Below are 26,584 nucleotides of genomic sequence, written 5' to 3'. Positions count from 1 at the left end.
TCGATCCCGCTCCAGAGTACAGGCCTCGGTGTAACGCTCATTTCTTCGACGATAAACGCAAATCCGACCATCACCTCTGGTGAGACAAAACCGCGACTCGTCAGTGAAGAGCACTTTTTGCCAGTCCTGTCTGGTCCAGCGACGTTGGGTTTGTGCCCATAGGTGACGTTGTTGCCGGTGATGTCTGGTGAGGACCTGCCTTACAACAGGCCTACAAGCTCTCAGTCCAGCCTCTCTCAGCCTATTGCGGACAGTCTGAGCACTGATGGAGGGATTGTGCGTTCCCTGGGTGTAACTCGGCAGTTGTTGTTGCCATCGCTACCTGTCCCGCAGTGTGATGTTCGGGATGTACCGATCCTGTGCAGGTGTTGTTACACGTGGTCTGCCACTGCGAGGACGATCAGCTGTCCGTCCTGTCTCCCTGTAGCGCTGTCTTAGGCGTCTCACAGTACGGACATTGCAATTTATTGCCCTGGCCACATCTGCAGTCCTCATGCCTCCTTCTTTTGGTGTTTCAGAGTCAGTAGAAAGGCCTCTTTAGTGTCCTAAGTTTTCATAACTGTGACCTTAATTGCCTACCGTCTGTAAGCTGTTAGTGTCTTAACGACCGTTCCACAGGTGCATGTTCATTAATTGTTCATGGTTCATTGAGAAAATCATGGGAAACAGTGTTTAAACCCTTTACAATGAAGATCTGTGAAGTTATTTGGATTTTTACGAATAATCTTTGAAAGACAGGGTCCTGAAAAAGGGACGTTTCTTTTTTTGCTGAGTTTAGAAGCATTGACTTCTAAATGAGCCTCTCTCCTATGCTCAGATTATGCCAGCCATGACACGTTACATTAACACGCTCAAATATTGGCCCTTCCCAATTCTTTAGAAATGCATCCTGACGAAGATTCATTCAAAGTCTGGTTTGCATTCTTTACCTGGGTTAAACAATCTGGAATATTAAGATATGGCCCTCAAGGAAGGGAGGAAGGAACGGATGCATGTTAACAGTATTGGGACACAGCCATTTTCTTTCAAACACACCCACACCTACACACAGGCATACATACCCACAGTCGTTTTGTCTGGGCAGATGAGGTGATGTTAATTAAAGGGACAGGTTCAGTTACAGTATGTGAGGAATGTTGGAGTGCCCTGAAAATGAAACCGCCGGCCATCTTATCTCTCATAGAGGAACACCATGTGACCACTGACATAGCACACACCCCCATGAGCTTTGGGGGGCTCCAACCCTTATCGCGGGGGTTGGGATCCCCCCAGAGGTCGGGCCACCCAGATAGCATATGAACACGTCATAAGCCATGAAAGAAATGTTTAGAATTACAGTAAATTAGCTTTCAAACTGCAAAATATTCTCTCAGTCTCATGGCAAAATGTTTAGAATAGCAGGAAATTAGCTCAGAGATTCTTGAAAGTCGGGACAAAAAATACATTTTTTATGCATTATTTGACCTTAAAATGTACATTTAGAGGAATGTTATAAGGGAAAATATTAGTTTTTATATATGATTAATTTCCATGTCGGCTCTTCGCCTGGAAATGCCCTTGTCTGGAGCAAAGGATCTCAATTTCAAACTCTCCAAAAAAGTGTTTAAAATGAAAGAAAACTGGCAATAATGGATATTAACTGGAAAATGATCTTATGTAGTTTCTTGCAATAGCCCTCTGTGACTTTAAATAATATTTCCCTCAAAACTGCGATTCTGTCACGCCCTGACCATAGTAAGCTGTTTTTTCTCTGTGTTGGTTGGGGGCGTGATAGTGACTTGGGTGGGTCATCTAGGTGTTTTTGTATTTCTATGGTGGCCTGATATGGTTCCCAATCAGAGGCAGCTGTTTATCGTTGTCTCTGATTGGGGATCATATTTAGGTAGCCATTTCCTCATTTGTGTTTGTGGGATCTTGACTATGTGTAGTTGCATGTCAGCACGAGTTTGTATAGCTTCACAGTTGGTGTGTTCATTTTGTTGGTGTGTTCGGTGTTCATTCATTAAAAGAGCATGTACGCATACCACGCTGCGCCTTGGTCTCATTCTAACGGAGATTTGGTCAACTCTGTCAGATTTGTTTAAAATGCTGAATTAATCAGGAATGAGCAGGGCCAGCTATACCATAAGGACCCCGTATTCATGTCCTCATTACATGTAGTGCCACGAGATCACTAATGGTCTGTAAAGTTCTCTACTTTTGATAGATTTAAACAAACAATATTGGAATCTCCATGGTCACAACCATAAACTGTCAACTCCTTCTGCCTAATAGATTAAGATAGAATATGAATTTTGGTTCAAATATGTTACATTTAATTCGGTTTTAGAGTCGTAATTCAACTGAGGAAAAACAAAATTGCTTCTGTGTATACAAACCACTTGAAATAGGAAGAAAATGTCAATTTCTGTCAACTCCGATTTTTATCTAACATCAACTCCGTCAGAGTGCCGAAAGATCTGATATAATGGTTATGTTTTTATTGCGCAATGACTGGAAGTCTATCTATCTGCTAACATGCTAGTAAAAACGACCTCTAACATCCTTCATACTGGACACATGGGCATAAAAACAGTATCCACGAGTTCATCTAACTCCGGGAAAGAAGATAAAGGGTATTTTTGCAAAAATCCCAAAGTATCCCTTTAAGACAAATATTTGTGGGGAAAAAGTTGAAATTGTCCCCGTCTTTCAAGAATCCCTGAGCTCTAAAACAGCAACATTTTCTCTCAGCATCATGGTAAAATGTGTAAAATAGCATGAGATTAGCTTTAATAGTGCTCTTATAATCTTTCTCTCTGCCCCATGGAAGAAAAAAATGTCACGGCATGTGACGCAGATGATTGTCATTACTAAAACATGTTCAGAATGTGCTAGAATGTATAAGACAATAACATGAGGATGCAAATCAAAAGGAAGCTACCGGTGAAACTGACGAGGTAGGTACAGCTCAGGTGAAGTAGACTCTAAGACAGGGATGGGGCTTCTTATTAAAAGGCAGAGGGCAGGTGTGGTATGTGCAGGCTTTCGTTCTAGCCAAGCAGTAAGACGACAGATTCTATTAATAAAACTGCAATTGAGGAACATTTTGCCTTCAGATATGCTGGTAGTGCCAGCACTATAAAATATCAACTTAGGGCTAACGTTTCACAGCTTTAGCAGCCAATGCTTGTTCCTGGTGCAAATCAGTCACACACACTTTACCCAGTTCCATACAGGCACACACGTACCCCAGGCTGCGTGTTGCAGTGGCGTGTTCCTATGATGCATCCAGCTTCCTCAATCATCTTCAGGATGGTGCCACCATGCACGTTGCCCACTATGTTGGCATCATCGGGACGCATGATCCTGGCACAGACAGAAATGGACAGCATCACAAATTAGCATTAGGAATAGAAGAATACAATGGTTTACTGTTCTCAAATGAGGAAGTTCTCTTCACTGCCTCCTACATAGATACATGATTGCACCAGTACAGTTGCAGTAACGTCTATAGATGACAGTCTCAATAAGAAGGTTAGATCAACTGATCAGTAGACAGGTAGGTACTGTTGACAAAAGAGCAGTGCTACAGTTTTTTTCGGTGACTTTCCCCAGACTTTTCTTGGTGCTACATTCATCATTAGATCCCACTTCGTCAGCATGCTAGCTGTTTCCACAAAACCATTTTCTGCACTATAAATAAAGTACAGTAACTCTCTCTCTCTCTGTGAATGTTGATGCATTAGTTGAATATGAGGTGAAGTTAAGAGTTTTTTTTAAATTGAAAGTTTGTTGTAGCTAGAGGGCTACAAAAGCCATTCTGTACAAACATTCATACACGCATTTGAATACTTTGTTTGGATCACGCACGCAAGCACGCACGCACGCACGCACGCACGCACGCACACACACACACACACACACACAAACAGCTCTCTCAGCTATTAATCATGGAAGTCACAAAGCAAATCTCCACTATTTCTGGCCAGATGGACTGAGCTTTTCTGTCTCCCAACAAATTAGGAGTACCATAGCAGTTAAGTCAGATTGACTCCCCAACTAACGGTGGCACATTTCCTCTTTCTGTTCACAAGCCTCACTGAAGTGTGCTCCTACGTTTCCTCTTTCTGTTCACAGGCCCCACTGAAGTGTGCTCCTACGTTTCCTCTTTCTGTTCACAGGCCCCACTGAAGTGTGCTCCTACGTTTCCTCTTTCTGTTCACAGGCCTCACTGAAGTGTGCTCCCTCTAAAAAACCATCTACATCACACACCCCAATGAGTTAATGGCCTGCTCTGTTTGAATGTGTCATTAGGACAGATAGTGGGCACACAGACTCACACAGACAGGATGTAGCGTCAATAAACACTGTTCAGACTCCTGACAAACTCACTCATGCAGACCGTACACATCCATGACCTTACATATCGGCGCACACGCACACACACGCGCAAGCACACACACACACACACACACACACACACACAACACACACAACACACATACATCTCAGATAAGCAACCACAAATAATAGGACAGTCTTATACAAATCCACATTGTGTAAGCCTGCTACTTCTGATAGTAATCTTTAACATTATTTCACAATCATAAATTTACATTTTACATTTTGGTCATTTAGTAGGCATCCTTATCCAGAGTGATTTACAATCAGTGCATTCAACTAAGGTACGTAAGACAACCACATATCACAGTCATTGCAAGTAAAACATTCCTTAATAAAGCAGCTATCAGTGAAATCCGTGCCAGTAAGAAGAGCCAAGTGCACTTCCAATTCGTCTCACTTTGATTCATGCAATGCATGACTGATCACTAAGTCATAGGGAGAAACTAATGACCAATAGTGTGCAATGTTAAAAAATCAGCGTTGTAATCACAATGGCGGTTAGTGTATACTGAACCTGTCTCTTTACTTAATTAACTGACTAAATGACAAAAGGACACAGGTAGTCATAACTCACTCAAAGAAGTAGGCTACAAAGCATGATCATGGCCTCTGGGGGAAAAAAATGTGTGTGTGTGTGGTGATGGTTGTGTGGTGTGTGTGTGGTGGTGTGTGTGTGTGTGTGTGTGTGTGTGTGTGGTGTGTGCATGTGTGTGTGTGTGTGTGCGTCAACTCTACCTGCTGAGTTGCTGTTGGACCCATCTCCAGTCTGCTGGTTGAGGGAAACCTGTGGCACTGACTTAGAATCAATGTTAACACTCCGCTGTCTGTCTGTCTGTCTGTCTGTTCTGTCTGTCTGTCTGTCGTCTGTCTGTCTGTCTGTCTGTCTGTCTGTCTGTCTGTCTGTCTGTCTGTCTGTCTGTGTCTGTCTGTCTGTCTGTCGTCTGTCTATACAACCAGTCTGTGGCCAGTCCATCAGCCTCTCTACTTTTCATTCACTACTCTTCATTCACTACTCACTCCCTGTTACAACCCACAATGACATCATACTCTGACACCATCACACTGGCCCCGCCTCTTTGTTGATTTCCGGACTAACTGGCTTCCTAGCACTCGCGCTAACTGCCACCCCATGGGACCTTGGCCAATAAGAGCTTCCCTCTCCATGTGGTTGCCATGGCAATTGCCATATTTGGAGAGCAGGACAGGAAATATTGTAGGGAGGTTGAGCTTTCACTGGATCTTGGCAATGTAAATGTCATAATCATAGTCATTTTAATAAAGAGTTACAGGAAAGAGATGTACGGTATGATTGGCATGTGTAAAGTAATACAATAAAACATCTGTCAGCATTACACTAAGATCAAATGTAATGCGTGTGTGTGTGTGTGTGTGTGTGTGTGTGTGTGTGTGTGTGTGTGTGTGTGTGTGTGTGTGTGTGTGTGTGTGTGTGTGTGTGTGTGTGTCCAGGGTTTATGATAAACCAGATGAAGCCCAGTACTTCCGTGTCTCTAATCTCAGCATCTCTCTTTTATGACTCGACACAGTGACACACACTTTCCTCCTTCTAACAAAGAACCAAATAGCAGGATCTGGAAACCTGATAGGGACGAGAACCAGTTGGAATCTCTTAGATCAAAGCTATTTTTAAATCCATAGCAATCACATTACACATTCTCCCAGGAAAATGCCACTCCAGGGCCCAGTTTTTCAAAGCATTTAATACAGCTCAAAATTATCCTGTGTTGTGTTAAATTCTGTTCCACGTTAAATTTGTATATCCCTTCTTTTGAAAAGTAACTGCTTAAAAAGTGGAACAAAGTTCTTATGCTATCATTAATCATCCCATGTAGGCTAACTGGTATGACTATAAGAGACTATAACAGACAATAAGTCAACAGATCGGTGTAGAAAGTGTTAATTAAATCATCGTCAAACGACTAGAATGTGGTGCTGATTCTCCTTTGAAAAATCCATGTCCAGCTGACATGCCACAAAAAGAAACAACAACATGCAAAATACAAAATACAAAACAGTTTACCTAAGCGGGGAATGGCAAACGACCAAACATTTTGCGTGCTTTCGAAAAATCCTTCCTGTCCCATGAAAGTGCATCATTGATGTAATTAAGACACTGAAAGCTTTGGTACGTACACAGGTACTAAAAGCATATGACTGACTGAGGTTCAGCATCACCAATACTACATCCGGGTCGTGTTCAGTTGGGCACACTAAAGCAAAATGTTTTAAAATGTTTTGAAACAGAAAATGAACATTTTCATTCCTTATTGGACAATCCAAGGTAGTACCTACCAGTTTAAGTCTGTTTTCTTACATTTGATGCCTAATGAACACATCCCAATGTGTCCTCTCAACAGGCCTACCTAGCGAGAGAGGTATCTGTGAAACAAACACACACACAGCTGTTCCTGGCAGCCACTCCACATACACTTGTTTTCCAGTGACGTCTTCTCGATTAATATGGTAAGGAGAATGATTAAGGAGAATGAATTGCTGAAATATACGAGAAACGGCTTAACTGAATGAGCATCTACAGGGTTAAGATGATACATTGCCTCTTGGAGATGTTTAAAGTAGTAAGCTGGACCAAATTTACTGTAAACTAAGTCTGATATTGACAAGAACAGAGAGGTATTGTATGTAACAAATGCATCACCTACAGTAAACATGTATCCAAAATGTTATTAACAGACTCCTTACCATGGCAGAGGCTGCAAGGTTGGTTCATACTAACCTAAAGAAATCAGCGGTCAATTCTGTCATTACAATTCGCAAAGAAAATTGGTCAGTTTGCAGAATATGCAATATGCTTTACCACAAAATGACATATTTGAATGCATGTAAATTCACACAATATAATATACTACGTGTTGTATGTATCTTGTATTCTTATGATGGCACCGGAGAGAATGGCTCCCGTTCTACGGTCTCCTAACCAATTGTGCTATTGTGTGTGTTTTTTCGCGTTATCTGCCACCATCTCTTATGACCGAAAAGGGCTTCTAGAACTCAGGACACCGATTACTCACCTCGTATTGAAAGACCATTTTTTCTTTAATGAGTCAGACGAGAGGGATTTCCTCCAGACACCTGACAAATCCCTCATCCCCGTCATTCGCAGGAGAAAGAGACGGAGATATCGCGGACAGAGGTCGGAGTGCCTTGTAAGGATCCGGCGGCAAGTGGGTAATTTGCCTTTACCATCGGTCCTATTAGCCAACGTACAATCATTGGATAATAGAATAGACGAACTACAAGCACGTATATCCTACCAACGGGACATTAAAAACTGTAGTATCTTATGTTTCACCGAGTCGTTGCTGAACGACGACATGAATAACATACAGCTGGCGAGTTATACACAGTATCGGCAGGATAGAACAGTAGCCTCTGGTAAGACAAGGGGTGGCGGTCTATGTATATTTGTAAACAACAGCTGGTGCACGATATCTAAGGAAGTCTTGAGGTTTTGCTCGCCTGAGGTAGAGTATCTCATGATAAGCTGTAGACCACACTATTTACCAAGAGAGTTTTCATCTATATTCTTCGTAGCTGTCTATTTACCACCACAAACCGATGCTGGCCCTAAGACCGCACTCAATGAGCTGTATACGGCCATAATCAAACAGGAAAATGCTCATCCAGAGGCGGTGCACCTAGTGGCAGGGGACTTTAATGCAGGGAAACTTAAATCTGTTTCCCTCATTTCCACCAGCATGTTAAATGTGCAGACAGAGGGGAAAAAACACGAGACCACCACACACAGAGACGCATACAAAGCTCTCCCTCACCCTCTATTTGTCAAATCTGACCATAATTATCCATAATTATATCCTCCTGATTCCTGCTTACAAGCAAAAACTAAAGTAGGAAGCACCAGTGACTCGGTCAATAAAAAAGTGGTCAGAGGAAGCAGATGCTAAGCTACAGGAGTGTTTTGCTAGCACAGAGTGGGATATGTTCCAGGATTCTTCCGATGGCATTGAGCAGTACACCACATCAGTCACTGGCTTCATCCTAAGTCCATTGATGACGTTGTCCCCACAGTGACTGTACATACATACCCCAACCAAAAGCCATGTATTATAGGCAACATCCGCACTGAGCTAAAGGGTAGAGCTGCCACTTTCACGGAGCGGGACTCTAACCCAGAAGGTTATAAGAAATCCCGCTATGCCCTCCGACGAACCATCAAACAGGCAAAGAGTCAATTCAGGACTAAGATCAAATCGTACTACACCGGCTCCGATGCTCGTCGGATGTGGCAAGGCTTGCAAACTATTACAGACTACAAATCGAAGCACAGCCCCGAACTGCCCAGTGACACAAGCCTACCAGATTAGCTAAATTACTTCTGTGCTCGCTTCGAGGCAAGTAACACGAAATATGCATGAGAGCATCAGCTGTTCCGGACGACTGTGTGATCACGCTCTCCAAAGCCGATGTGAGTAAGACCTTTAAACAGGTCAACATTCACAGACACGCAGGGCCAAACGGATTCGCAGGACGTGTACTCCGAGCATGCACTGACCAACTGGCAAGTGTCTTCACTGACATGTTCAACCTCTCCCTGTCTGAGTCTGTAATATCAACATGTTTCAAGCCATAGTCCCTGTGCCCAAGCACACAATGGTAACCTGCTTAAATGACTAACGACCCGTAGCACTCACGTCTTTAGCCATGAAGTGCTTTGAAAGGCTGGTCATGGCCCACATCAACTCCATTATCACAGAAATCCTAGACACACCCCAATTTACATACCGCCCCAACAGATCCACAGATGATGGAATCTCTATTGCACTCCACACTGCCCTTTCCCACCTGGACAAAAGGAACACCTACTGTATGTGAGAATGCTGTTCATTGACTACAGTTCAGCGTTCAACACCATAGTGCCCTCAAAGCTCATCACTAAGCTAAGGACCCTGGGACTAAACACCTCCCTCTGCAACTGGATCCTGGACTTCCTGACGGACCGCCTCCAGGTGATTATGGGTAGGTAACAACATATCTGCCACGCTGATCCTCAACACGGGGGCCCCTCAGGGGCGCGTGCTTAGTCCCCTACTGTACTCCCTGTTCACTCATGAATGCACGGCCAGGCACGGCTCCAACACCATCATTAAGTTTGCTGATGACACAACAGTGGTAGGCCTGATCACTGACAACGATGAGACAACCTATAGGGAGGAGGTCAGAGACCTAGCCGTGTGGTGCCAGGACAACAACCTCTCCCTCAACGTGATCAAGATGAAGGAGATAATTGTGGACTGCAGGAAAAGGAGGACCAAGCACACCCCCATTCTCATCGACGGGGTTTGCAGTGGAGCTGGTTGAGAGATTCAAGTTCCTTGGTGTCCACATCACCAACAAACTATCATGGTCCAAGCACACCAAGACAGTCATGAAGAGGGCACGACAAAACCTATTCCCCCTCAGGAGACTCAAAAGATTTGGCATGGGTCCTCAGATCCTCAAAAAGTTCTACATCCTGACTGGTTGCATCACTGCCTGGTATGGCAACTGCTCGGCCTCAAACCGCAAGGCACTACAGAGGGTAGTGCCTACGGCCAAGTACATCACTGGGGCCAAGCTTCCTGCCATCCAGGACCTCTATACCAGGCGGTGTCAGAGGAAGGTCCTAAAAATTGTCAAAGACTCCAGCCACCCTAGTCATAGACTGTTCTCTCTGCTACCGCACGGTAAGCGGTACTGGAGCGCCAAGTCTAGGTCCAAAAGACTTCTCAACAGCTTCTACCCCCAAGCCATAAGACTCCTGAACAGCTAATCAAATGTCTACCCAGACAGGTTGCATTGTCCCCCCTCTTTTACTCTGCTGCTATTCTCTGTTTATTATCTATGCATAGTCACTTTAACTCTACCTACATGTACATATTACCTCAATTACCTCGACTAACCAGTGCCCCCGCTCATTGACTGTGTACCGGTACCCCCTTTATATAGCTTCGCTATTGTTATTTTACTGCTGCTCTTTAATTATTTGTTACTTTTATTTATTWWTTTTTTTTTTACTTATCTATTTTTTCCTTAACACATATATTTCTTAAAACTGCATTGTTGGTTAAGGGCTTGCAAGTAAGCATTTCACTGTAAGGTTGTATTCGGCGCATGTGACAAATAAAATTTTATTTGATTCTAATGACAGATTGACCATACTCTTTTCTACCCTCAGAATGACAGAAGACTCCATGGTGGTGGCCATGTGCAGGAGCGGGAAGTGGTGGAAATGGTGAGGGCCAGGAATGATATCGTGCTGACAAAAATAAAACAGGTCATTGAGGACAACTATGACACCTTCGCCAATGTGGCATCCATCAGCCTGCCTACAATCAACCGCCTTTTGAAAAGACACAGGGTATTTATGAAACAGATTTACCTGGTGCCTTTTGAGAGAAACAACGACCGGTTGCAACAACTGCGGGTCGAGTATGTTCAAGTACAGCACCACTGTATACTGTAAGATTACTGTCAGTATTTGATGCACATGCTACTTCACAATCATGTTGTAATTGAAAAGAACTAACCCACATCTCTTTTTACAGGGTGCTGGAGCTTGATGCTGCTGTGAAACATCACAAATACATATTTATTGATGAAGCAGGCTTCAACTTGGCCAAAACTCAGCGCTGTTAGTGGAACCTCATCGGCCAATGGGCGACCGTTCAAGTGCAATATCCGAAGATGGTGTAGTATTTAGTGATGCACCGATATTACATTTTTGGCTGATACCGATATCCGATATTTTCCTTGCAAAAAAAAAAAGATACTGATACCGATAACCGATATTTAACATTTTTGTGGCCTTTTAAGCATTCTAGTACAGTTAAATAGTTAACACACACACATGGACGCAGCGGTGTAAGGCACTGCATCTCAGTGCAAGAGGCGTCACTACAGTCCCTGGTTCGAATCCAGGCTGTATCACATCCGGCCTTGATTGGGAGTCCCATAGGGAGGTGCACAATTGGCCAAGCATCACCCGGGTTTGGCCCGGGGTAGGCCATCATTGTAAATAAGAATTTGTCCTTGACTTGCCTATTTAACTTGCCTAGTTAAATAAAGGTTACACACACACCACACTGACCAAAACGTTATTTTGTTGGCATTTACATATTTCCCCATTACCAGTAAAACCTAATCAAAACCTATTTCTTTCACTAACTTGCTGTGCTCTTTTGTTGTTAATTTGTTCAGTCATTTCATTCTCAATCAGGATTTCTCACACTATGAAATGCCGTTAAGGTCTTTGCGTGTCAAATAAGCTTATTGACCAATCAGGACCTGAATATGACTGCACGACACATAATAATTTAACACCTTAATACATTTTCAACGTAGGCATTACACATTGATTACACTATCACTCTATTTCATATGTCACAACGATTCATCGATACGTGTGCTATGATGCTGGTGAAGTTGTCTCGCGCACCTACAGTGCTGGTCATTTAAAAAAAAGCTAACTAGCTCATGGATGCAAACAATGTTGTTCCCCAAAAACATAGCAAAACGACATAATCTGTTTCAGTAGCTATAGCTAGCTAACTATATAGCTTGTTGTCATCATCTAAAATAACCCTAATTTATAAGACAGTTCTTATTTGATTAATGAATGGTCGGACCCATCTATGTGAAGCCAGCCACAATAAGGATTAGCCAGAATAGTGGACTTTGCGGTTAGCCTTCAAAATAAAAGTATGTCACTGACAGTAATGCAAATGAATACAGACAGTAGAATTATGCCATAATTGAATAGATCATGCTAAACAAGGTTGGAATGTTCTTATATAAAATCAACAAAAGACAATAATTTGTTAATTTGACAAATATCTGTTGAAATCACACTGGATGTATTATACTTTAGAATTACATTGGGGGCAAACTTTTTTCACTGTACAGCCTTCACTATGGATTATGGATCAATGACATGGGGTATCAGTCTACTCAGTGACACCCAGAGAACATTAGCGTCGTAGCTATTATTGAGGGACTCTGAAACAACTGTGAATTGAGCCACATTTATTGTCAATCTATGTGTATTGAACACTATTCCCAAGGAAAAACAATACTGGGTGGATGTTTTGGAGTCTGATAACTCTGAGGAGGACGTTGGGAAAAAATATTGTGGGTATTGAGTAGACTGATACGCCATTTCATTGATCCCCAATCCTTAGGTAAAGCTGTACAGTGCAATATGAATGTCAATACAAACAATAGGCTGACTGGGGAGGTGATTTCACACAGTCACAGTCCTGCGATAAGAGCTACAACGCTAATATTTGCGTAAACTCTTCCCAGTTGTGTTCTGTGGGTGTCACCGAGTATTACGTCATGTACCTACATTATATAGGTATGCACATCAGCTTTGACATCGGTTTTGCACATCGGCGTTAAACTAGACATCTGGCCAATACCGATGTTGGCATTTTTAGCTAATATCGGCCGATTCCGATATGTTCACCAATATATCTAATACACCAATACACCAATGCATCCCTAGTAGTATTGGGTCCTACATTGAGTTCCTCAATGAGACTGAGCAGGCCTGTCAAGGTGAAGGAGTTACCTATGTCATTGTGTGGGACAATGTCAGGTTCCATCATACAGAGGTGGTTCAGGCATGGTTTCCAGTCCATCCCCGATTCCTGACCCTATACCTGGCCCCATACTCTCCTTTCCTCAACCCTATCGAGGAATTATTTTCAGAACGGAGTTGGAAGGTGTATGATCGCCATCCACATGAGCATGTCCATTGATGAGTCATGCGATGACATCAATCCAGACCAATGTCAGGCTTGGATTCCCCATACCAAAAGGTTTTTCCCTAGGTGCATCAACAATGAGGACATTCACTGCAATATGGATGAGAACCTTTGGCCAAATGCTCAAGACAGGCTTGATGCAAATGTCCTGTGCCTGCGCCCAGAACTAATCCTCCTGTATGTCTCCCCAGCCTAGTGAGCCCTGTGGCAGCTCCACGTACCAGACTGCCCATGGCAAGAAGCCTCCAGTGATGATCCATGGCACGAAGCCTCCAGTGATGATCCATGGCACGAAGCCTCCAGTGATGATCCATGGCACGAAGCCTCCAGTGANGATGATCCATGGCACGAAGCCTCCAGTGATGATCCATGGCACGAAGCCTCCAGTGATGATCCATGGCACGAAGCCTCCAGTGATGATCCATGGCAAGAAGCCTCCAGTGATGATCCCAGTCCGGATGGTCCCCAGTCCAGAGATGGTCCCCAGTCCGGAGCCTCCAGCGACGGTCTCCAGTCCGGAGCCTCCAGCGACGGTCCCCAGTCCGGGGCCCGCAACGAGGGTGCCCAGTCCGGGGCCCGCAACGAGGGTGCCCAGTACGGGGCCCGCAACGAGGGTCCCCAGTCCGGGGTCGGCGACGAGGGTCCCCGCACCAGAGGTGCCACCAAAGTGGGGTGAGCCAGTGGTGGAGCGGGGTCTGCTTCCCGCACCTGAGCCGCCACCGCGGATAGATGCCCACCCAGACCCTCGCTATAGGTTTAGGTTTTGCGGCCGGAGTCCGCACCTTTGAGGGGGGGTACTGTCACGCCCTGAACTTAGAGATCCTGTTTATGTCTCTATTTTGGTTTGGTCAGGGTGTGAGTTGGGGTGGGTATTCTATATTATATTATTTGTATTTCTATGTTTTGGCCGGGTAGGGTTCTCAATCAGGGACAGCTGTCTATCGTTGTCTCTGATTGAGAACCATCCTTAGGTAGCCCTTTTTTCCACCTGTCTTTGTGGGAAGTTGTCTTTGTTTGTTGGCACTATAGCCTTTAGCTTCACGGTTGTTTTCTCGTTTGTTGTTTTGTTGGCGTCATTTTTTATAATAAAAGAAAATGTACGCTGACCACGCTGCACCTTGGTCCACTTCCTTCAACAGCCATGACAGCAAACTACTGCCTGTTAACTAGTTTCTTTCTTTCAATTGTTTCCTTTGTTTAATTTCATCTGTTACAGTACACCCACGTTGTAATTATATCTGAAAAATACAATGTATTCATGCATCAATGATTGTGGAAGATCTTCAATGATCACACCTTTGATCACACATGGTATAGAAATGATGGAAATGTTATTTTCAGTAAATGTTGATGGGTAGTACAAGTGTATAACCTAATGTTAAAACAGTGTAATGTACTGTAATTTACAGTACAGTAGCATATTACTTTCAGAAACATGTATCTTGTATTTTTTGCTATTGGATTAACTGGTTGGTAGCCCTTTTGACTGACATCCACTGTCATCCTGTATACGAGTTGAAAATGGCAGATTTTGGCATTGATAACCGCCTAAATTGGAATGCAGTGGCTGTACAGTAACATGCTATACATGACATTAAAGCTCAAGTTCTCCGCTTCACAGCACTGTATGGGTTTTGACTGACAGCAGTTATAAACTTTAGCACCACGTGTGCTACAAGAAGATGTCCCCATCCCTCTGGCTAATTGCGCTACATTTACAAATGTGTTTTTGTCTGAGTGAGGGAAATGCTGTAAATCGAGAGGAGTCGATGTGTTCTGAAAGAAGAGACGTTGAGGATTATAACAAATACCGCTTTGATGTCATAGAAGCAAACCACACACCCATGAGTCCAAATGTGTACTTCACGTTTCCATTTTTGAAAACGAATGTCATTTACAGTATCAATGTTTATTATGGCTATGTTTGATCCACAGTTACAAAGATGACATGTGTTATACCCTGGCTTGTCCTGAACAGAATGAGCCCATGTCCGTTGTATTGTGAAGACAATTAGCTGCGGAACACACACTTGAATGCACTCATGACTCCATTCTATGAGCACTAAAATGACAATCTGTTACTCTGAAGTGCCTTTTGAAAGCCTAACACTGTAAGATCGTATTTTATAACTTAGCTAGTCATGTTGCAAAAGAATAAGCATTCAGATGATGCACATCTGGCCCGGATTGTGATTTATAATGGAACGTTTTTGGATTGCGTAAAAAAACAACAGTAATTGTGTGATGGTGGGAACTACAAGTGTGCTTGCTTCAGTTCCTCAATGGCAAAGCTAGGAGAGCTCAAAAATGCACCTTATAGTTGAAGGCTCTTCCATGGGTCAAAAAGGTGCATTGAAATGACTTAGTAACTGTGCAGTTTGGAGAGGTGTATGGCCACTTGGAGACACCAGTTAGACCTCTCACTCAAACCCTTGTAATCCATTTTTCTTATCTTGCACCTACTCCAAGATTTCTATAAATATTATTATGTTACTGAATGTATCCAGAGTATTTTGAGATTTCGTTATTGACAGATGGTGTGAAAAGTACAGTAAATGTAAAATACATCTTGTTGCCGGCGAGAACATTATACAGGTTTTAAAGCTTATTTCCTGCAATTCTACACATTTTGTCATGGGGTGCAGAGAAATTGGACTGTTTTAAAGCAAATGTTCTTGCAATTCCATACATTTTGCCATGTCTAATGTTTATGAACCCCTGCCCTAAGATATCTTACAATTTTACACTGGTGTCATCTTCTGACACAAGGGTCACAAAAAGCATTGTTTCATCATTTGAATCAAAACAGTGCATATAACAGCATGTGAATACAAGGTTGTTACTAGAGTAATTACAGTGTTACACAGGCACAAGATGAACTTAATATAAAGTGTCAGCCCGCACGGCTATGTGTCCTGCGCTCTTTTAAAATACTTCATCTGGGATTGATTGTGTTTGCCTGGCACAATGAAACAAATAGAATAGTCGCAAGAGTTCAAACCCTGCCCACCTGGCACTCCAGGCAGACTACAGCAAACGCTACAATTATTTGAATGATTTCAAATAGTCTATTGTCTAAGCTTAGTGAAGTCATCGACAACAGAGAATAGATTTGATCTGATTTAGATAACGCCAAAGCTGGGAGAGCAAGGTTTTGTGTAGTCATGCCCTACGGTCTGGTTGGTCAAGTACCTAAAATAAGAACTTATAACTTGTACCGAACACTATAGGACACATTTTAACCAACATGACAAGAAAGTACAATCACATTACTGCAGATTAAGCCTCGCGGCATTGGCTGCCTGTAAAGTATCAGACCGACTCTAAGGTTTTAATTTGAACTTTCTAAGCACTACATGGCATTGTTCTCTCTTACCTGGCAGTAGTCACAGACATGCTTGCTCCATACAATCCAGTAAAAATGCTTCCCTCCAAATTGACTGACCCAAGTGTAAACACATGCCAGGGGAGGAGCCTTGGCTAATGATAAACGTATATGGCCGATACATGTCTAGAAACTACTCACTCTCATTTACTGTGTTGCTATGTCATGGATCTGCTCCACCCTGGTTTATGATCCGAAAGGGAGGTGAAGTTGGTTGGATTTCCGCTTTTGCAATGGAATGTTCCAGAGTAGGACCAAGATGATTTTAATACATTAATAATTGTTTTAGTATGTGAGAGTCATAAAGCATTGTAGCCTACTACATCTTACGTACAATGTTGTATTATCATTTTATAGCTAATGATACTAACAAGCAGCTATGGTGTCCAATTGAATAGCTGCTACATAGAAATACATAACACTAGTATCCTTATAGTAAGATAATAAGCCTTATAATAAGACATTCATGATTATAACAAACTATTAAAGCATTTTAGCAATCAGTGTTAAGTATAGGCTAGTCTTGCCATTTTTCTTCTTCATGGGACATGTTCATATTGAGCAATGCCTTTGTCTCTCTTGGTGTGGTGCAATGCTTCTTTCTACCTTTAGGAGGATGATAATACAGAACCATAATGCAGTGCAAATGGACGCTGCTGTAGACTACATTGTAAGACTCAGCAAAGGCATTTGATAAGATGAATGCTGCGACAAAAGCCAATGCAAATATTAACAAAACTACCGCCGACGGGAATTTATAATTTATCTGCCCATGTTTTATTGTTCTGTTTACTTTTTACGACAACCGGAACTGTTTGGGAGACGATTTAAAACGGATACAATTATACTAGTCAGCACACACTGGTCTGACGTTTGCCCATTCAAACTGAATAGCGAGAGGTTATTTGGGAGTTTAATTATTTATTTATGTATTAGGCCTACTTGTGTGATGTGATTTACAGGGGTCTCGCAAATATACTAAAAATGCCCCAGGACGACCTTAAGATGTCCTTGTTTGCCTCTACGCATCTTGTACCGGTCCGTCATATCCAAGCATCATTGTCGAAAAGATCCTCACACAACATGTGATCGCGTGTACAATTTGAGGCTCAGCTGCCGGTAGTCGTTCTGTATTGTACTAAGAAGAACAGTATTTGTCCCTATTATAGTGTGTCGTCCTTATGTGACTTCTATGCAGTCAACATTTGCCGGAATAAACCGAGAGCAAAATCTATTTGGCGGATTATCAGGCCGCTTTGAAATGTGCATGCAAACCGGTAGTTGAACTGCTCTCTACAGTACACTCGTTGGATCTCATCCAATATGTCACAGATACAGAAACATATAATTTACATTTCTTAACACAGCGCATCGTTTTGCTTACCTGCATATCTGTAGGGAGGAGGCTGTAGCTTGCGATTGTGTTCCCGACATGATGATAATGATGACTGGCTCTTTGTTGAGCTTGTCTTGGCGCAAGTCTCCTGGTGCAGTGAGGATAGCAATATGCAGACTCAGTCGGGTAGCATGCTATTGCAGCCGGTTAGCAAGATCAAGGAACATGATTTTGACAGATCGTAAATTCAAGGAATAGCCTACCGGTGAAGTTATAATGTAACCTATACTAGCTAGAAATGATCAGTGGTGTAAAGTACTTAAGTAAAAAATACTTTAAAGTACTACTTATTTTTTTTATATCTGTACTTTACTTCACTATTTTTATTTTGGACAACTTTTACTTTTACTTCAATACATTCCTAAAGAAAATAATGTACTTTTGACTCCATACATTTCCCCTGACACCCAAAAGTACATTTTGAATGTTTAGCAGGACAGGAAACTGGTCCAATTCACGCACTTAGGAAGAGAACATCCCTGGTCATCTCTACTGCCTCTGATCTGGCGGACTTACTAAACACAAATGCTTCGTTTGTAAACTATGTCCGAGTGTTGGAGTGTGCCCCTGGCTATCTGTAAATTAAAAAACAAGAAAAACGTGCCGTGTGGTTTGCTTAATATTAGGAATTTGAAATTATTTTTACTTTTGATACTTAAGGTAATTTTATAAATTACATTTACTTTTACTCAAGTATGACAATTGAGTACTTTTTCCAACACTGGAAATATTGTATTAAAAACACTTATTCTACATTTTGTTACATAGGCTGTAACATTACAAAATAATGTAATTTCCTCAGTGTACTTCTAAAGCTAAGTTTAGCCAAATAAATGAGTTGTTTTGTTGACAATGAAATGAGTCCGTTTCTTTGAATAGCGGTCTCTCTCATAACTGATTGCAGGCTTCCTGTGCGCTATTTAGGCGAACATGTTTGTTTAGGTTAAACTGACAATGCATACAAAGAAAGTAGTTACCTGTTTTTGCTGTGGATCAGAACAAACATCTAAATGTTTATTTAGGATGTTAGCTAGTTTTCACAACTCACTACAGATGATAAGTTCCGCGAGAAGCTGTCTGTCACCCTTTACAGGAAAAGCTAGCTAAACTGTTTAAGAACTTCCGTCAATGGCACATTCAGTTCAAATCATCACGATAAAAGACCGCGCGAGGGCAGCAGAGACTATCCCATTTGATGGGTCGCAACGATTTTTTTGTTGTCTGCAGGGTCGCGATTGTTCCTCACAACTGTCAGTCCAAGCGCCTATCCAAATCCAACAGCTGCAATATGTAACTTTTTGGGAGACCCAACCAAATACAAATATAAATGAGTTATAGATATGTAATTGTAATTGAAAGCAAAAGTCTAAGATGCAGTTGATCTGTTCTACGTTAATTATTTATATGCTTCCGGTTCTTAAGTTTAGTTTTTGCGTCTTTTACTTTCGGTTTTGTACCACAGCTTCAAACAGCTGAAAATACAATATTTTGGTTATTGACAATATATTTCCACAGCTGTTTAGATGGTACATGGCTTCTCTACACTATGCGCATTGCTTGTTTTGTCACACAAACTGAAATTAGGCGAACTATTACAATTCTATTGCACCTTTAAACTTTGGGGTAACAGTTGGTGGGTGCACCTTGATTAGAGCGCTTTCCGTGCATATATAGAGTACGAATACATTTTCTTACCAAGTAAAATGAAATAACATTTTTGCGCTTTGTCGAGGGCTATGTTATGGCCTACATGCCGAGTCATACCAACAAAGATAACAAGGGATAGTTGAAATGAATAGGACGAGTAATATACCACAGTATTGTAGTACAGTTAAATATATGTACAATGCGCAATAGTAATAGCCTACATAATAAAATACATACCGAAAGTAGAGACATTTTATGTTTTCAAGTAACATAACACAACGTGCTTACATATCGTTTATCTGCACAGACCCAGGATACTGAAGTCTAGTGCAAAATGATATACATTATATAATAACCCTTTAATTACAGGGGAGTTTTATGTGTCTCTTTATCATTTAACCCCAAAGAAGACTAAATATAACAAAATCCATGCAGAACTTAAATAATAAGAACGTCTTTAAACTTGTCCACTTACTGGACGGAAGACGTGTACTTCAGTTTATAATACTTAACTAACATGATTTAACGTGAATTATAGCGTTTCATCAAGAGAATATGACAATGCATGCATCTCTATAGCTTAGTAGTGATAGGGGTCATTCTACGAAAATGGTGGCTTTCCTGTACCTGCCTTAATCATCAGGGGAAACACTTTTTTTATTGACCTTTTATTATTAATAAAACATATGTAAGACAGTTATATTGCAAACTATTTTTCTATATATTGTAGAGCACGGTCAGTACCATGAAATTGGCTTGTCCCTCGGGTCAGGAGTCATGGTTTAGTGACATATAGACATATTCTAGTTTTAAAATATATTTTTCTCCCTCTTTAAATGTCATAATACAAATGAAAGTATTATAGTTATTTAGTGGACAACCTAAAATATAAGTAATAGCTGTCCCTCAATTTCATGTCACTGGTGTTAAAATACACTGCTCAAAAAAATAAAGGGAACACTAAAATAACACATCCTAGATCTGAATGAATGAAATATTCTTATTAAATACTTTTTTCTTACATAGTTGAATGTGCTGACAACAAAATCACACAAAAATGATCAATGTAAATCAAATTTATCAACCCATGGAGGTCTGGATTTGGAGTCACACTCAAAATTAAAGTGGAAAACCACACTACAGGCTGATCCAACTTTGATGTAATGTCCTTAAAACAAGTCAAAATGAGGCTCGGTAGTGTGTGTGGCCTCCACGTGCCTGTATGACCTCCCTACAACGCCTGGGCATGCTCCTGATGAGGTGGCGGATGGTCTCCTGAGGGATCTCCTCCCAGACCTGGACTAAAAGAGCATCCGCCAACTCCTGGACAGTCTGTGGTGCAACGTGGCGTTGGTGGATGGAGCGAGACATGATGTCCCAGATGTGCTCAATTGGATTCAGGTCTGGGGAACGGGCGGGCCAGTCCATAGCATCAATGCCTTCCTCTTGCAGGAACTGCTGACACACTCCAGCCACATGAGGTCTAGCATTGTCTTGCACTAGGAGGAACCCAGGGCCAACAGCACCGCATATGGTCTCACAAGGGGTCTGAGGATCTCATCTCGGTACATAATGGCAGTCAGGCTACTCTGGCGAGCACATGGAGGGCTGTGCGGCCCCAAAGAAATGCCACCCCACACCATGACTGACCCACGCCAAACCGGTCATGCTGGAGGATTTTGCAGGCAGCAGAACGTTCTCCACGGCGTCCCAGACTCTGCCACGTCTGTCACATGTGCTCAGTGTGAACGCTGCTTCATCTGTGAAGAGCACAGGGCGCCAGTGGCGAATTTGCCAATCTTGGTGTTCTCTGGCAAATGCCAAACGTCCTGCACAGTGTTGGGCTGTAAGCACAACCCCCACCTGTGGACGTCGGCCCCTCATACCCACCTCATGGAGTCTGTTTCTGACCGTTTGAGCAGACACATGCACATTTGTGGCCTGCTAGAGGTCATTTTGCAGGGCTCTGGCAGTGCTCCACTGCCTCCTTGCACAAAGGTGGAGGTAGCGGCCCTGCGCTGGGTTGTTGCCCTCCTACGGCCTCCTCCAGTTCTCCTGATGTACTGGCCTGTCTCCTGGTAGCGCCTCCATGCTCTGGACACTACGCTGACAGACACAGCAAACCTTCTTGCCACAGCTCGCATTGATGTGCCATCCTGGATGAGCTGCACTACCTGAGCCACTTGTGTGGGTTGTAGACTCCGTCCATGCTACCACTAGAGTGAAAGCACCGCCAGCATTCAAAAGTGACCAAAAACATCAGCCAGGAAGCATAGAAACTGAGAAGTGGTCTTTGGTCACACCTGCAGAACCACTCCTTTATTGGGGGTGTCTTGCTAATTGCCTATAATTTCCACCTTTTGTCTATTCCATTTGCACAACAGCATGTGAAATTTATTGTCAATCAGTGTTGCTTCCTAAGTGGACAGTTTGATTTCACAGAAGTGGTGATGACTTGGAGTTACATTGTGTTGTTTAAGTGTTCCTTTTATTTTTTTGAGCAGTGTATATAAAAACCACCACTTTGAAAAAATGCAACATCCTTGCCAAATTCTTCCTGGGTCATTGAAGGTTCATTGGAGATGGGACTGTTTTGAAAGCACATGGTGAGTGTGCACTCTCTCTTCATATGTTAACAATTTGATGATTAACTTGGTAATTTCATGCGAGGACTTAAGATGTGTCACTGGTGTTATACAGTTTATAGTAAGGGGAAAGGAAATTGGATTCAAATTATTGATAAATTTGCATGATTAAGTGATTTATTTACAATTTAATAAGTGTGGTTTGAGATACAGTGGCTGCCATCTTAGATATCTTGTCTGCAGATTTGTCACCGGTGTTTCTGTTCTTGCTGGTAACACCAGTGGCATGACGATAATGCCAGTGACAATCAATAACACCACAAACTTTTTTCTCAACGTAATGTTTTATAAAACCCTCAACAATTATATTAAAAAATACTTATTTGCATTTTATTACTGTTTCAATATTGTAATCACATAATATGGCTTTCCTTTTGTTAGATATGGCGAAATTAGGTGCTGCTGAAAGCAAAGACTCTACAGACAGTGCAGGGATGCTGACCCACACCGCAGAGCAGCCTACCTCAAACAAAAACACCAGACTTACTTAAAGGATTTAGAGAGTCAAAAAAGAGAGTGAAGGATCTCACAGAAAGGAAAAAAAGACAGGAGCGAAGGAAATGGCGGGTCAGAAAAGGCAAAACAGAGAGGTTGAGAGCAAGAACGACAGTGTTGACCCCCCCATCCACTCCAGACAGTGAACCCAGTATTGCAAGGTCAGAATTAAGACAATCTGTCTGTAGGAAGACACATGTACTCTGTATCTACAGAGTTACTTAAAGGGATAGTTCACCCAAATTACAAAATTACATATTGGTTTCCTTACCATGTATGCAGTCTATGGACAAGGTATGACAGCAAGCAATGCTTTTGTTTACCTGGCCACTGTTTCAAATGCTAATTCTTTTGCATTTGTGGCACAAAACCAATGCATTGATTGCTGTCATACCTTGTCCATAGACTACTTACACGGTAAGGTAACCAATGTGTCATTTCGTAATTCAGATGCACTATCCCTTTAAGTAGGCCTACACAATATTTGTCACATGGCACGAGAATTGATATATACTGTTTTAACAAGCTACGTAGTTTTGTGGATAGGCATGGCAGAGTAGGATTTCATGTTTGTATTATGTTGCATGCATCTTACACTGGAAATAAAATACAATTATATATTACATCTTTACAGACAACRAATCCAAGGGCGGAGAGTGCGCAGTAGAGAAGCACAGATAGGCAGAAGAAAACGTCAGGAGTTGCAAGAGAAGTTAGAAAAGTACAAAAGACTACACCACAAATACAAAAAACATTGTCACTGTTTTCAGGCTAAAAATCAAGACCTTGACTGTCCAAGAACGAAGACGAGAAGCACTCTACAAGGCTGCCCGGCCTCTTCATCAATTAGAACAACTCTAAACTTCCACTATGCTCTCTTGGGGGATCTAAGAGCAAAGTACAAAGCAGACAAAGCAGACAAAGCCAAACAGGGGTTTGTAAATATACTGACAGGAAAGCTGATAAAGAAATACAAATTCAAAAAGTTGTGTGAGCAGAGAATTGGTTTTTCATACAAAGCCTGGAAGCCACGAAACAAAGTTCGAAAAACAAACTTGGCTGAAATAAACAAGAGAGCTGTACGACAATTCTACCTAAGATATGATGTCAGCAGGCAAACCCCTGGCAAGAAAAACACTATCACACTAAGAAAAATTAAGATACAGAGGAGGCTCTTTTGTGATTCCTGGAAAAACCTCCACAATAAATGTTTTGCTGAGCATGGGCTAAACATTTCATATGCCTTCTTCTGCAGAGAGGGACCATTTTGGGTGGTGACACCAAAGGAGAGAAACCAAGAAACCTGCCAGTGCAAGACTCATGAGAACATACATTTTTTGGTGGAGAAAATGCACAAACTTGGTCTTTCAGATTCCAGCAATCTGGAAGAGATGGCAGATAGCACAGTCTGTAACAATTCAAAGACATGTGCGTATGGTCAATGCCAAGAATGTGAACACTCCACTGTACCACCGGCCAGACAGCAATCCAACAAAGAGGTGTCGCTCACCCAGGGGTGTCTGGGGAAGATAGAGCACAACAGAGCAAATGAAGAACAAAAGTAAAGCAGCTTAATCACTGGATATAGCCATAACGGAGGAAGAGCTGGTGACCCAATTCCAAGCTAGACTCTTTAAATTCAGGAGACATCTGTTCAACATTAGATGGCATAAAGCATCTACCGGACCCTCAGGGATTGCCTGATCCATATAGACTTCAGTGAGAACTTCACTTGCAAGTATGCTTCAGAGATCCAGTCAGTTCACTTCGGGGGTCACACAAGCAAGTGTCCTCTATGTGGCAGAGGAGCCCCCCATCCCCTGCACCATCTCACCTAGCAGAAGGCATGATCCAGCAGAAATTAAAAATATGACTAATAAATTGATAAAATTTGTTTGAAATAATCTTATGTTTGTCATTGATTTCACATTGTGTCACTGGTGTTACTGTATGGCATATTGGTGTTCTGGCATCAGAGTTGCCCAATATATTTGAATATGGTTTTTGTATCTACCTAACTGTTGCTACATTCATTAGTAAACATTTTAAGGATATGATCATTCACTTTTGATGACTCACCCTCAATTATTTCTAATGTGACAAACAGCAAAACAATAGTATAAATGGAAAAATGTCAGACAATAGAACTATACACGTGTGTTCAAAGTCAATTATTACTAATCCAAACAATTTCTTAGTATTATCATTAACCTTTTCTGTCTTTAATTATACAGTTGGAGTCAGAGGTTTACATGCACCTTAGCCAAATACATTTAAACTCAGTTTTTCACAATTCCTGACATTTAATCCAAGTAAAAAGTCCCTGTCTTTGGTCAGGTTGTCACACCCTGGCTATAGAGAGGCTTTTTATTCTCTATTTTGGTTAGGCCAGGGTGTGACTAGGGTGGGCAGTCTATGTTCTTTTTTCTATGTTGTTGTGTTTCTATGTGTTTGGCCTGGTGTGGTTCCCAATCAGAGGCAGCTGTCTATCTTTGTCTCTGATTGGGAGCCATACTTAGGTAGCCTGTTCCAACCAGTGTTTGTGGGTAGATGTGTTTTGTTTTGTATTCTGTACCAGACAGAACTGTTTCGGTTATGCTTTTTGGCATTTTCGGTAATTAAATATGAACAAGCACTACGCTGCACCTTGGTCCTCATCTTCTCTTGAATGCCGTGACACAGGTAGGATCAACACTTTATTTTAAGAATGTGAAATGTCAGAATAATAGCAGAGAATGATTTCTTTCTTTCATCACATTCCCAGTGGGTCAGAAGTTTACGTACATTGAATTAGTATTTGGTAGCATTGCCTTTAAATTGTTTAACTTGAGTCAAACGTTTCGGGTAACCTTCCACAAGATTCCCACAATAAGTTGGGTGAATTTTGGCCCATTCCTCCTGACAGAGCTGGTGTAACTGCGTCAGGTTTGTAGGCCTCCTTGCTCGCACACGCATTTTTAGTTTTGCCCACAAATTTTCTATAGGTTGAGGTCAGGGCTTTGTGATGGCCACTCCAATACCTTGACTTTGTCTTTAAGCCATTTTGCCACAACTTTGGAAGTATGCTTTGGGTCATTGTCCATTTGGAAGACCAATTTGCGACCAAGCTTTAACTTCCTGACTGTCTTGATGTTACTTCAATATATCCACATTAATTTTCATCTCTCACGATGCCATCTATTTTGAAGTGCACCAGTCCCTCCTGCAGCAAAGCACCCCCACAACATGATGCTGCCACCCCTGTGCTTCACGTTTCGGGTGGTGTTCTTCGGCTTGCAAGCCTCCCCCTTTTTCCTCCAAACATAACGATGGTCATTATGGCCAAACAGTTCCATTTTTGTTTCATCAGAGCAGAGGACATTTCTCCAAAAAGTATGATCTTTGTCCCCTTGTGCAGTTGCAAACCGTAATCTGGCTTTTTTATGGCGGTTTTAGAGCAGTGGCTTCTTCCTTGCTGAGCGGCCTTTCAGGTTATGTCGACATAAGACTCGTTTTACTGTGGATATAGATACTTTTGTACCTGTTTCCTCCAGCATCCTCACAAGGTCCTTTGCTGTTCTGGGATTGATTTGCACTTCGCACCAAAGTACGTTAATCTCTAGGAAACAGAACGCGTCTCCTTCCTGAGCGGTATGACTGCTGCGTGGTCCCATGGTGTTTATACTTGCATACTATTGTTTGTACAGATCAGGGGTGTCAAACATACGGCCCGCGGGCCGGAACCGGCCCCCAAGGAGGTTCGATCAGGCCCGCAGGATAATTTGAAAGTGGAAAAAATGCATAAAAGACATGGAATTAATATTTTTAATTCGCTGCAATTCATGGATTA

General features: G+C 42.1%; 2 protein-coding genes across 5 annotated transcripts in view; one reads left to right on the top strand and one right to left on the bottom strand.

Moving 5' to 3' along the window:
- Window positions 1-19,079, bottom strand: part of acot7 (acyl-CoA thioesterase 7) — a 69,232-nt gene extending 50,153 nt beyond the window's left edge. Inside the window, exons 1-3 of one of the 4 annotated variants that reach the window (XM_023990911.2) lie at window positions 18,946-19,079; window positions 17,957-18,056; window positions 3,231-3,348 (exon numbers count right to left, since the gene is read on the bottom strand). In XM_023990911.2, the coding sequence (XP_023846679.1) occupies window positions 3,231-3,348; window positions 17,957-18,006 (168 nt within the window). In that variant the 5' untranslated portion in view covers window positions 18,007-18,056; window positions 18,946-19,079. Of the gene's footprint in view, window positions 1-3,230; window positions 3,349-5,121; window positions 5,389-16,563; window positions 16,646-17,956; window positions 18,103-18,945 lie in introns of those variants that run through there. The other 3 variants (XM_023990912.2, XM_023990913.2, XM_023990914.2) reach the window with 3 other exon arrangements.
- Window positions 1-26,584, top strand: part of tprg1l (tumor protein p63 regulated 1-like) — a 325,294-nt gene that overhangs the window by 278,105 nt on the left and 20,605 nt on the right. The gene's annotated exons all lie outside the window — the stretch shown is intronic.

The sequence above is a fragment of the Salvelinus sp. IW2-2015 genome, linkage group LG7, assembly GCF_002910315.2.
Source record: "Salvelinus sp. IW2-2015 linkage group LG7, ASM291031v2, whole genome shotgun sequence".
In the NCBI taxonomy this organism is placed as follows: domain Eukaryota; kingdom Metazoa; phylum Chordata; class Actinopteri; order Salmoniformes; family Salmonidae; genus Salvelinus; species Salvelinus sp. IW2-2015.
The sequence above is the reverse complement of the archived record's forward strand: the minus strand, read 5'-3'. Positions and strand labels throughout refer to the sequence as shown.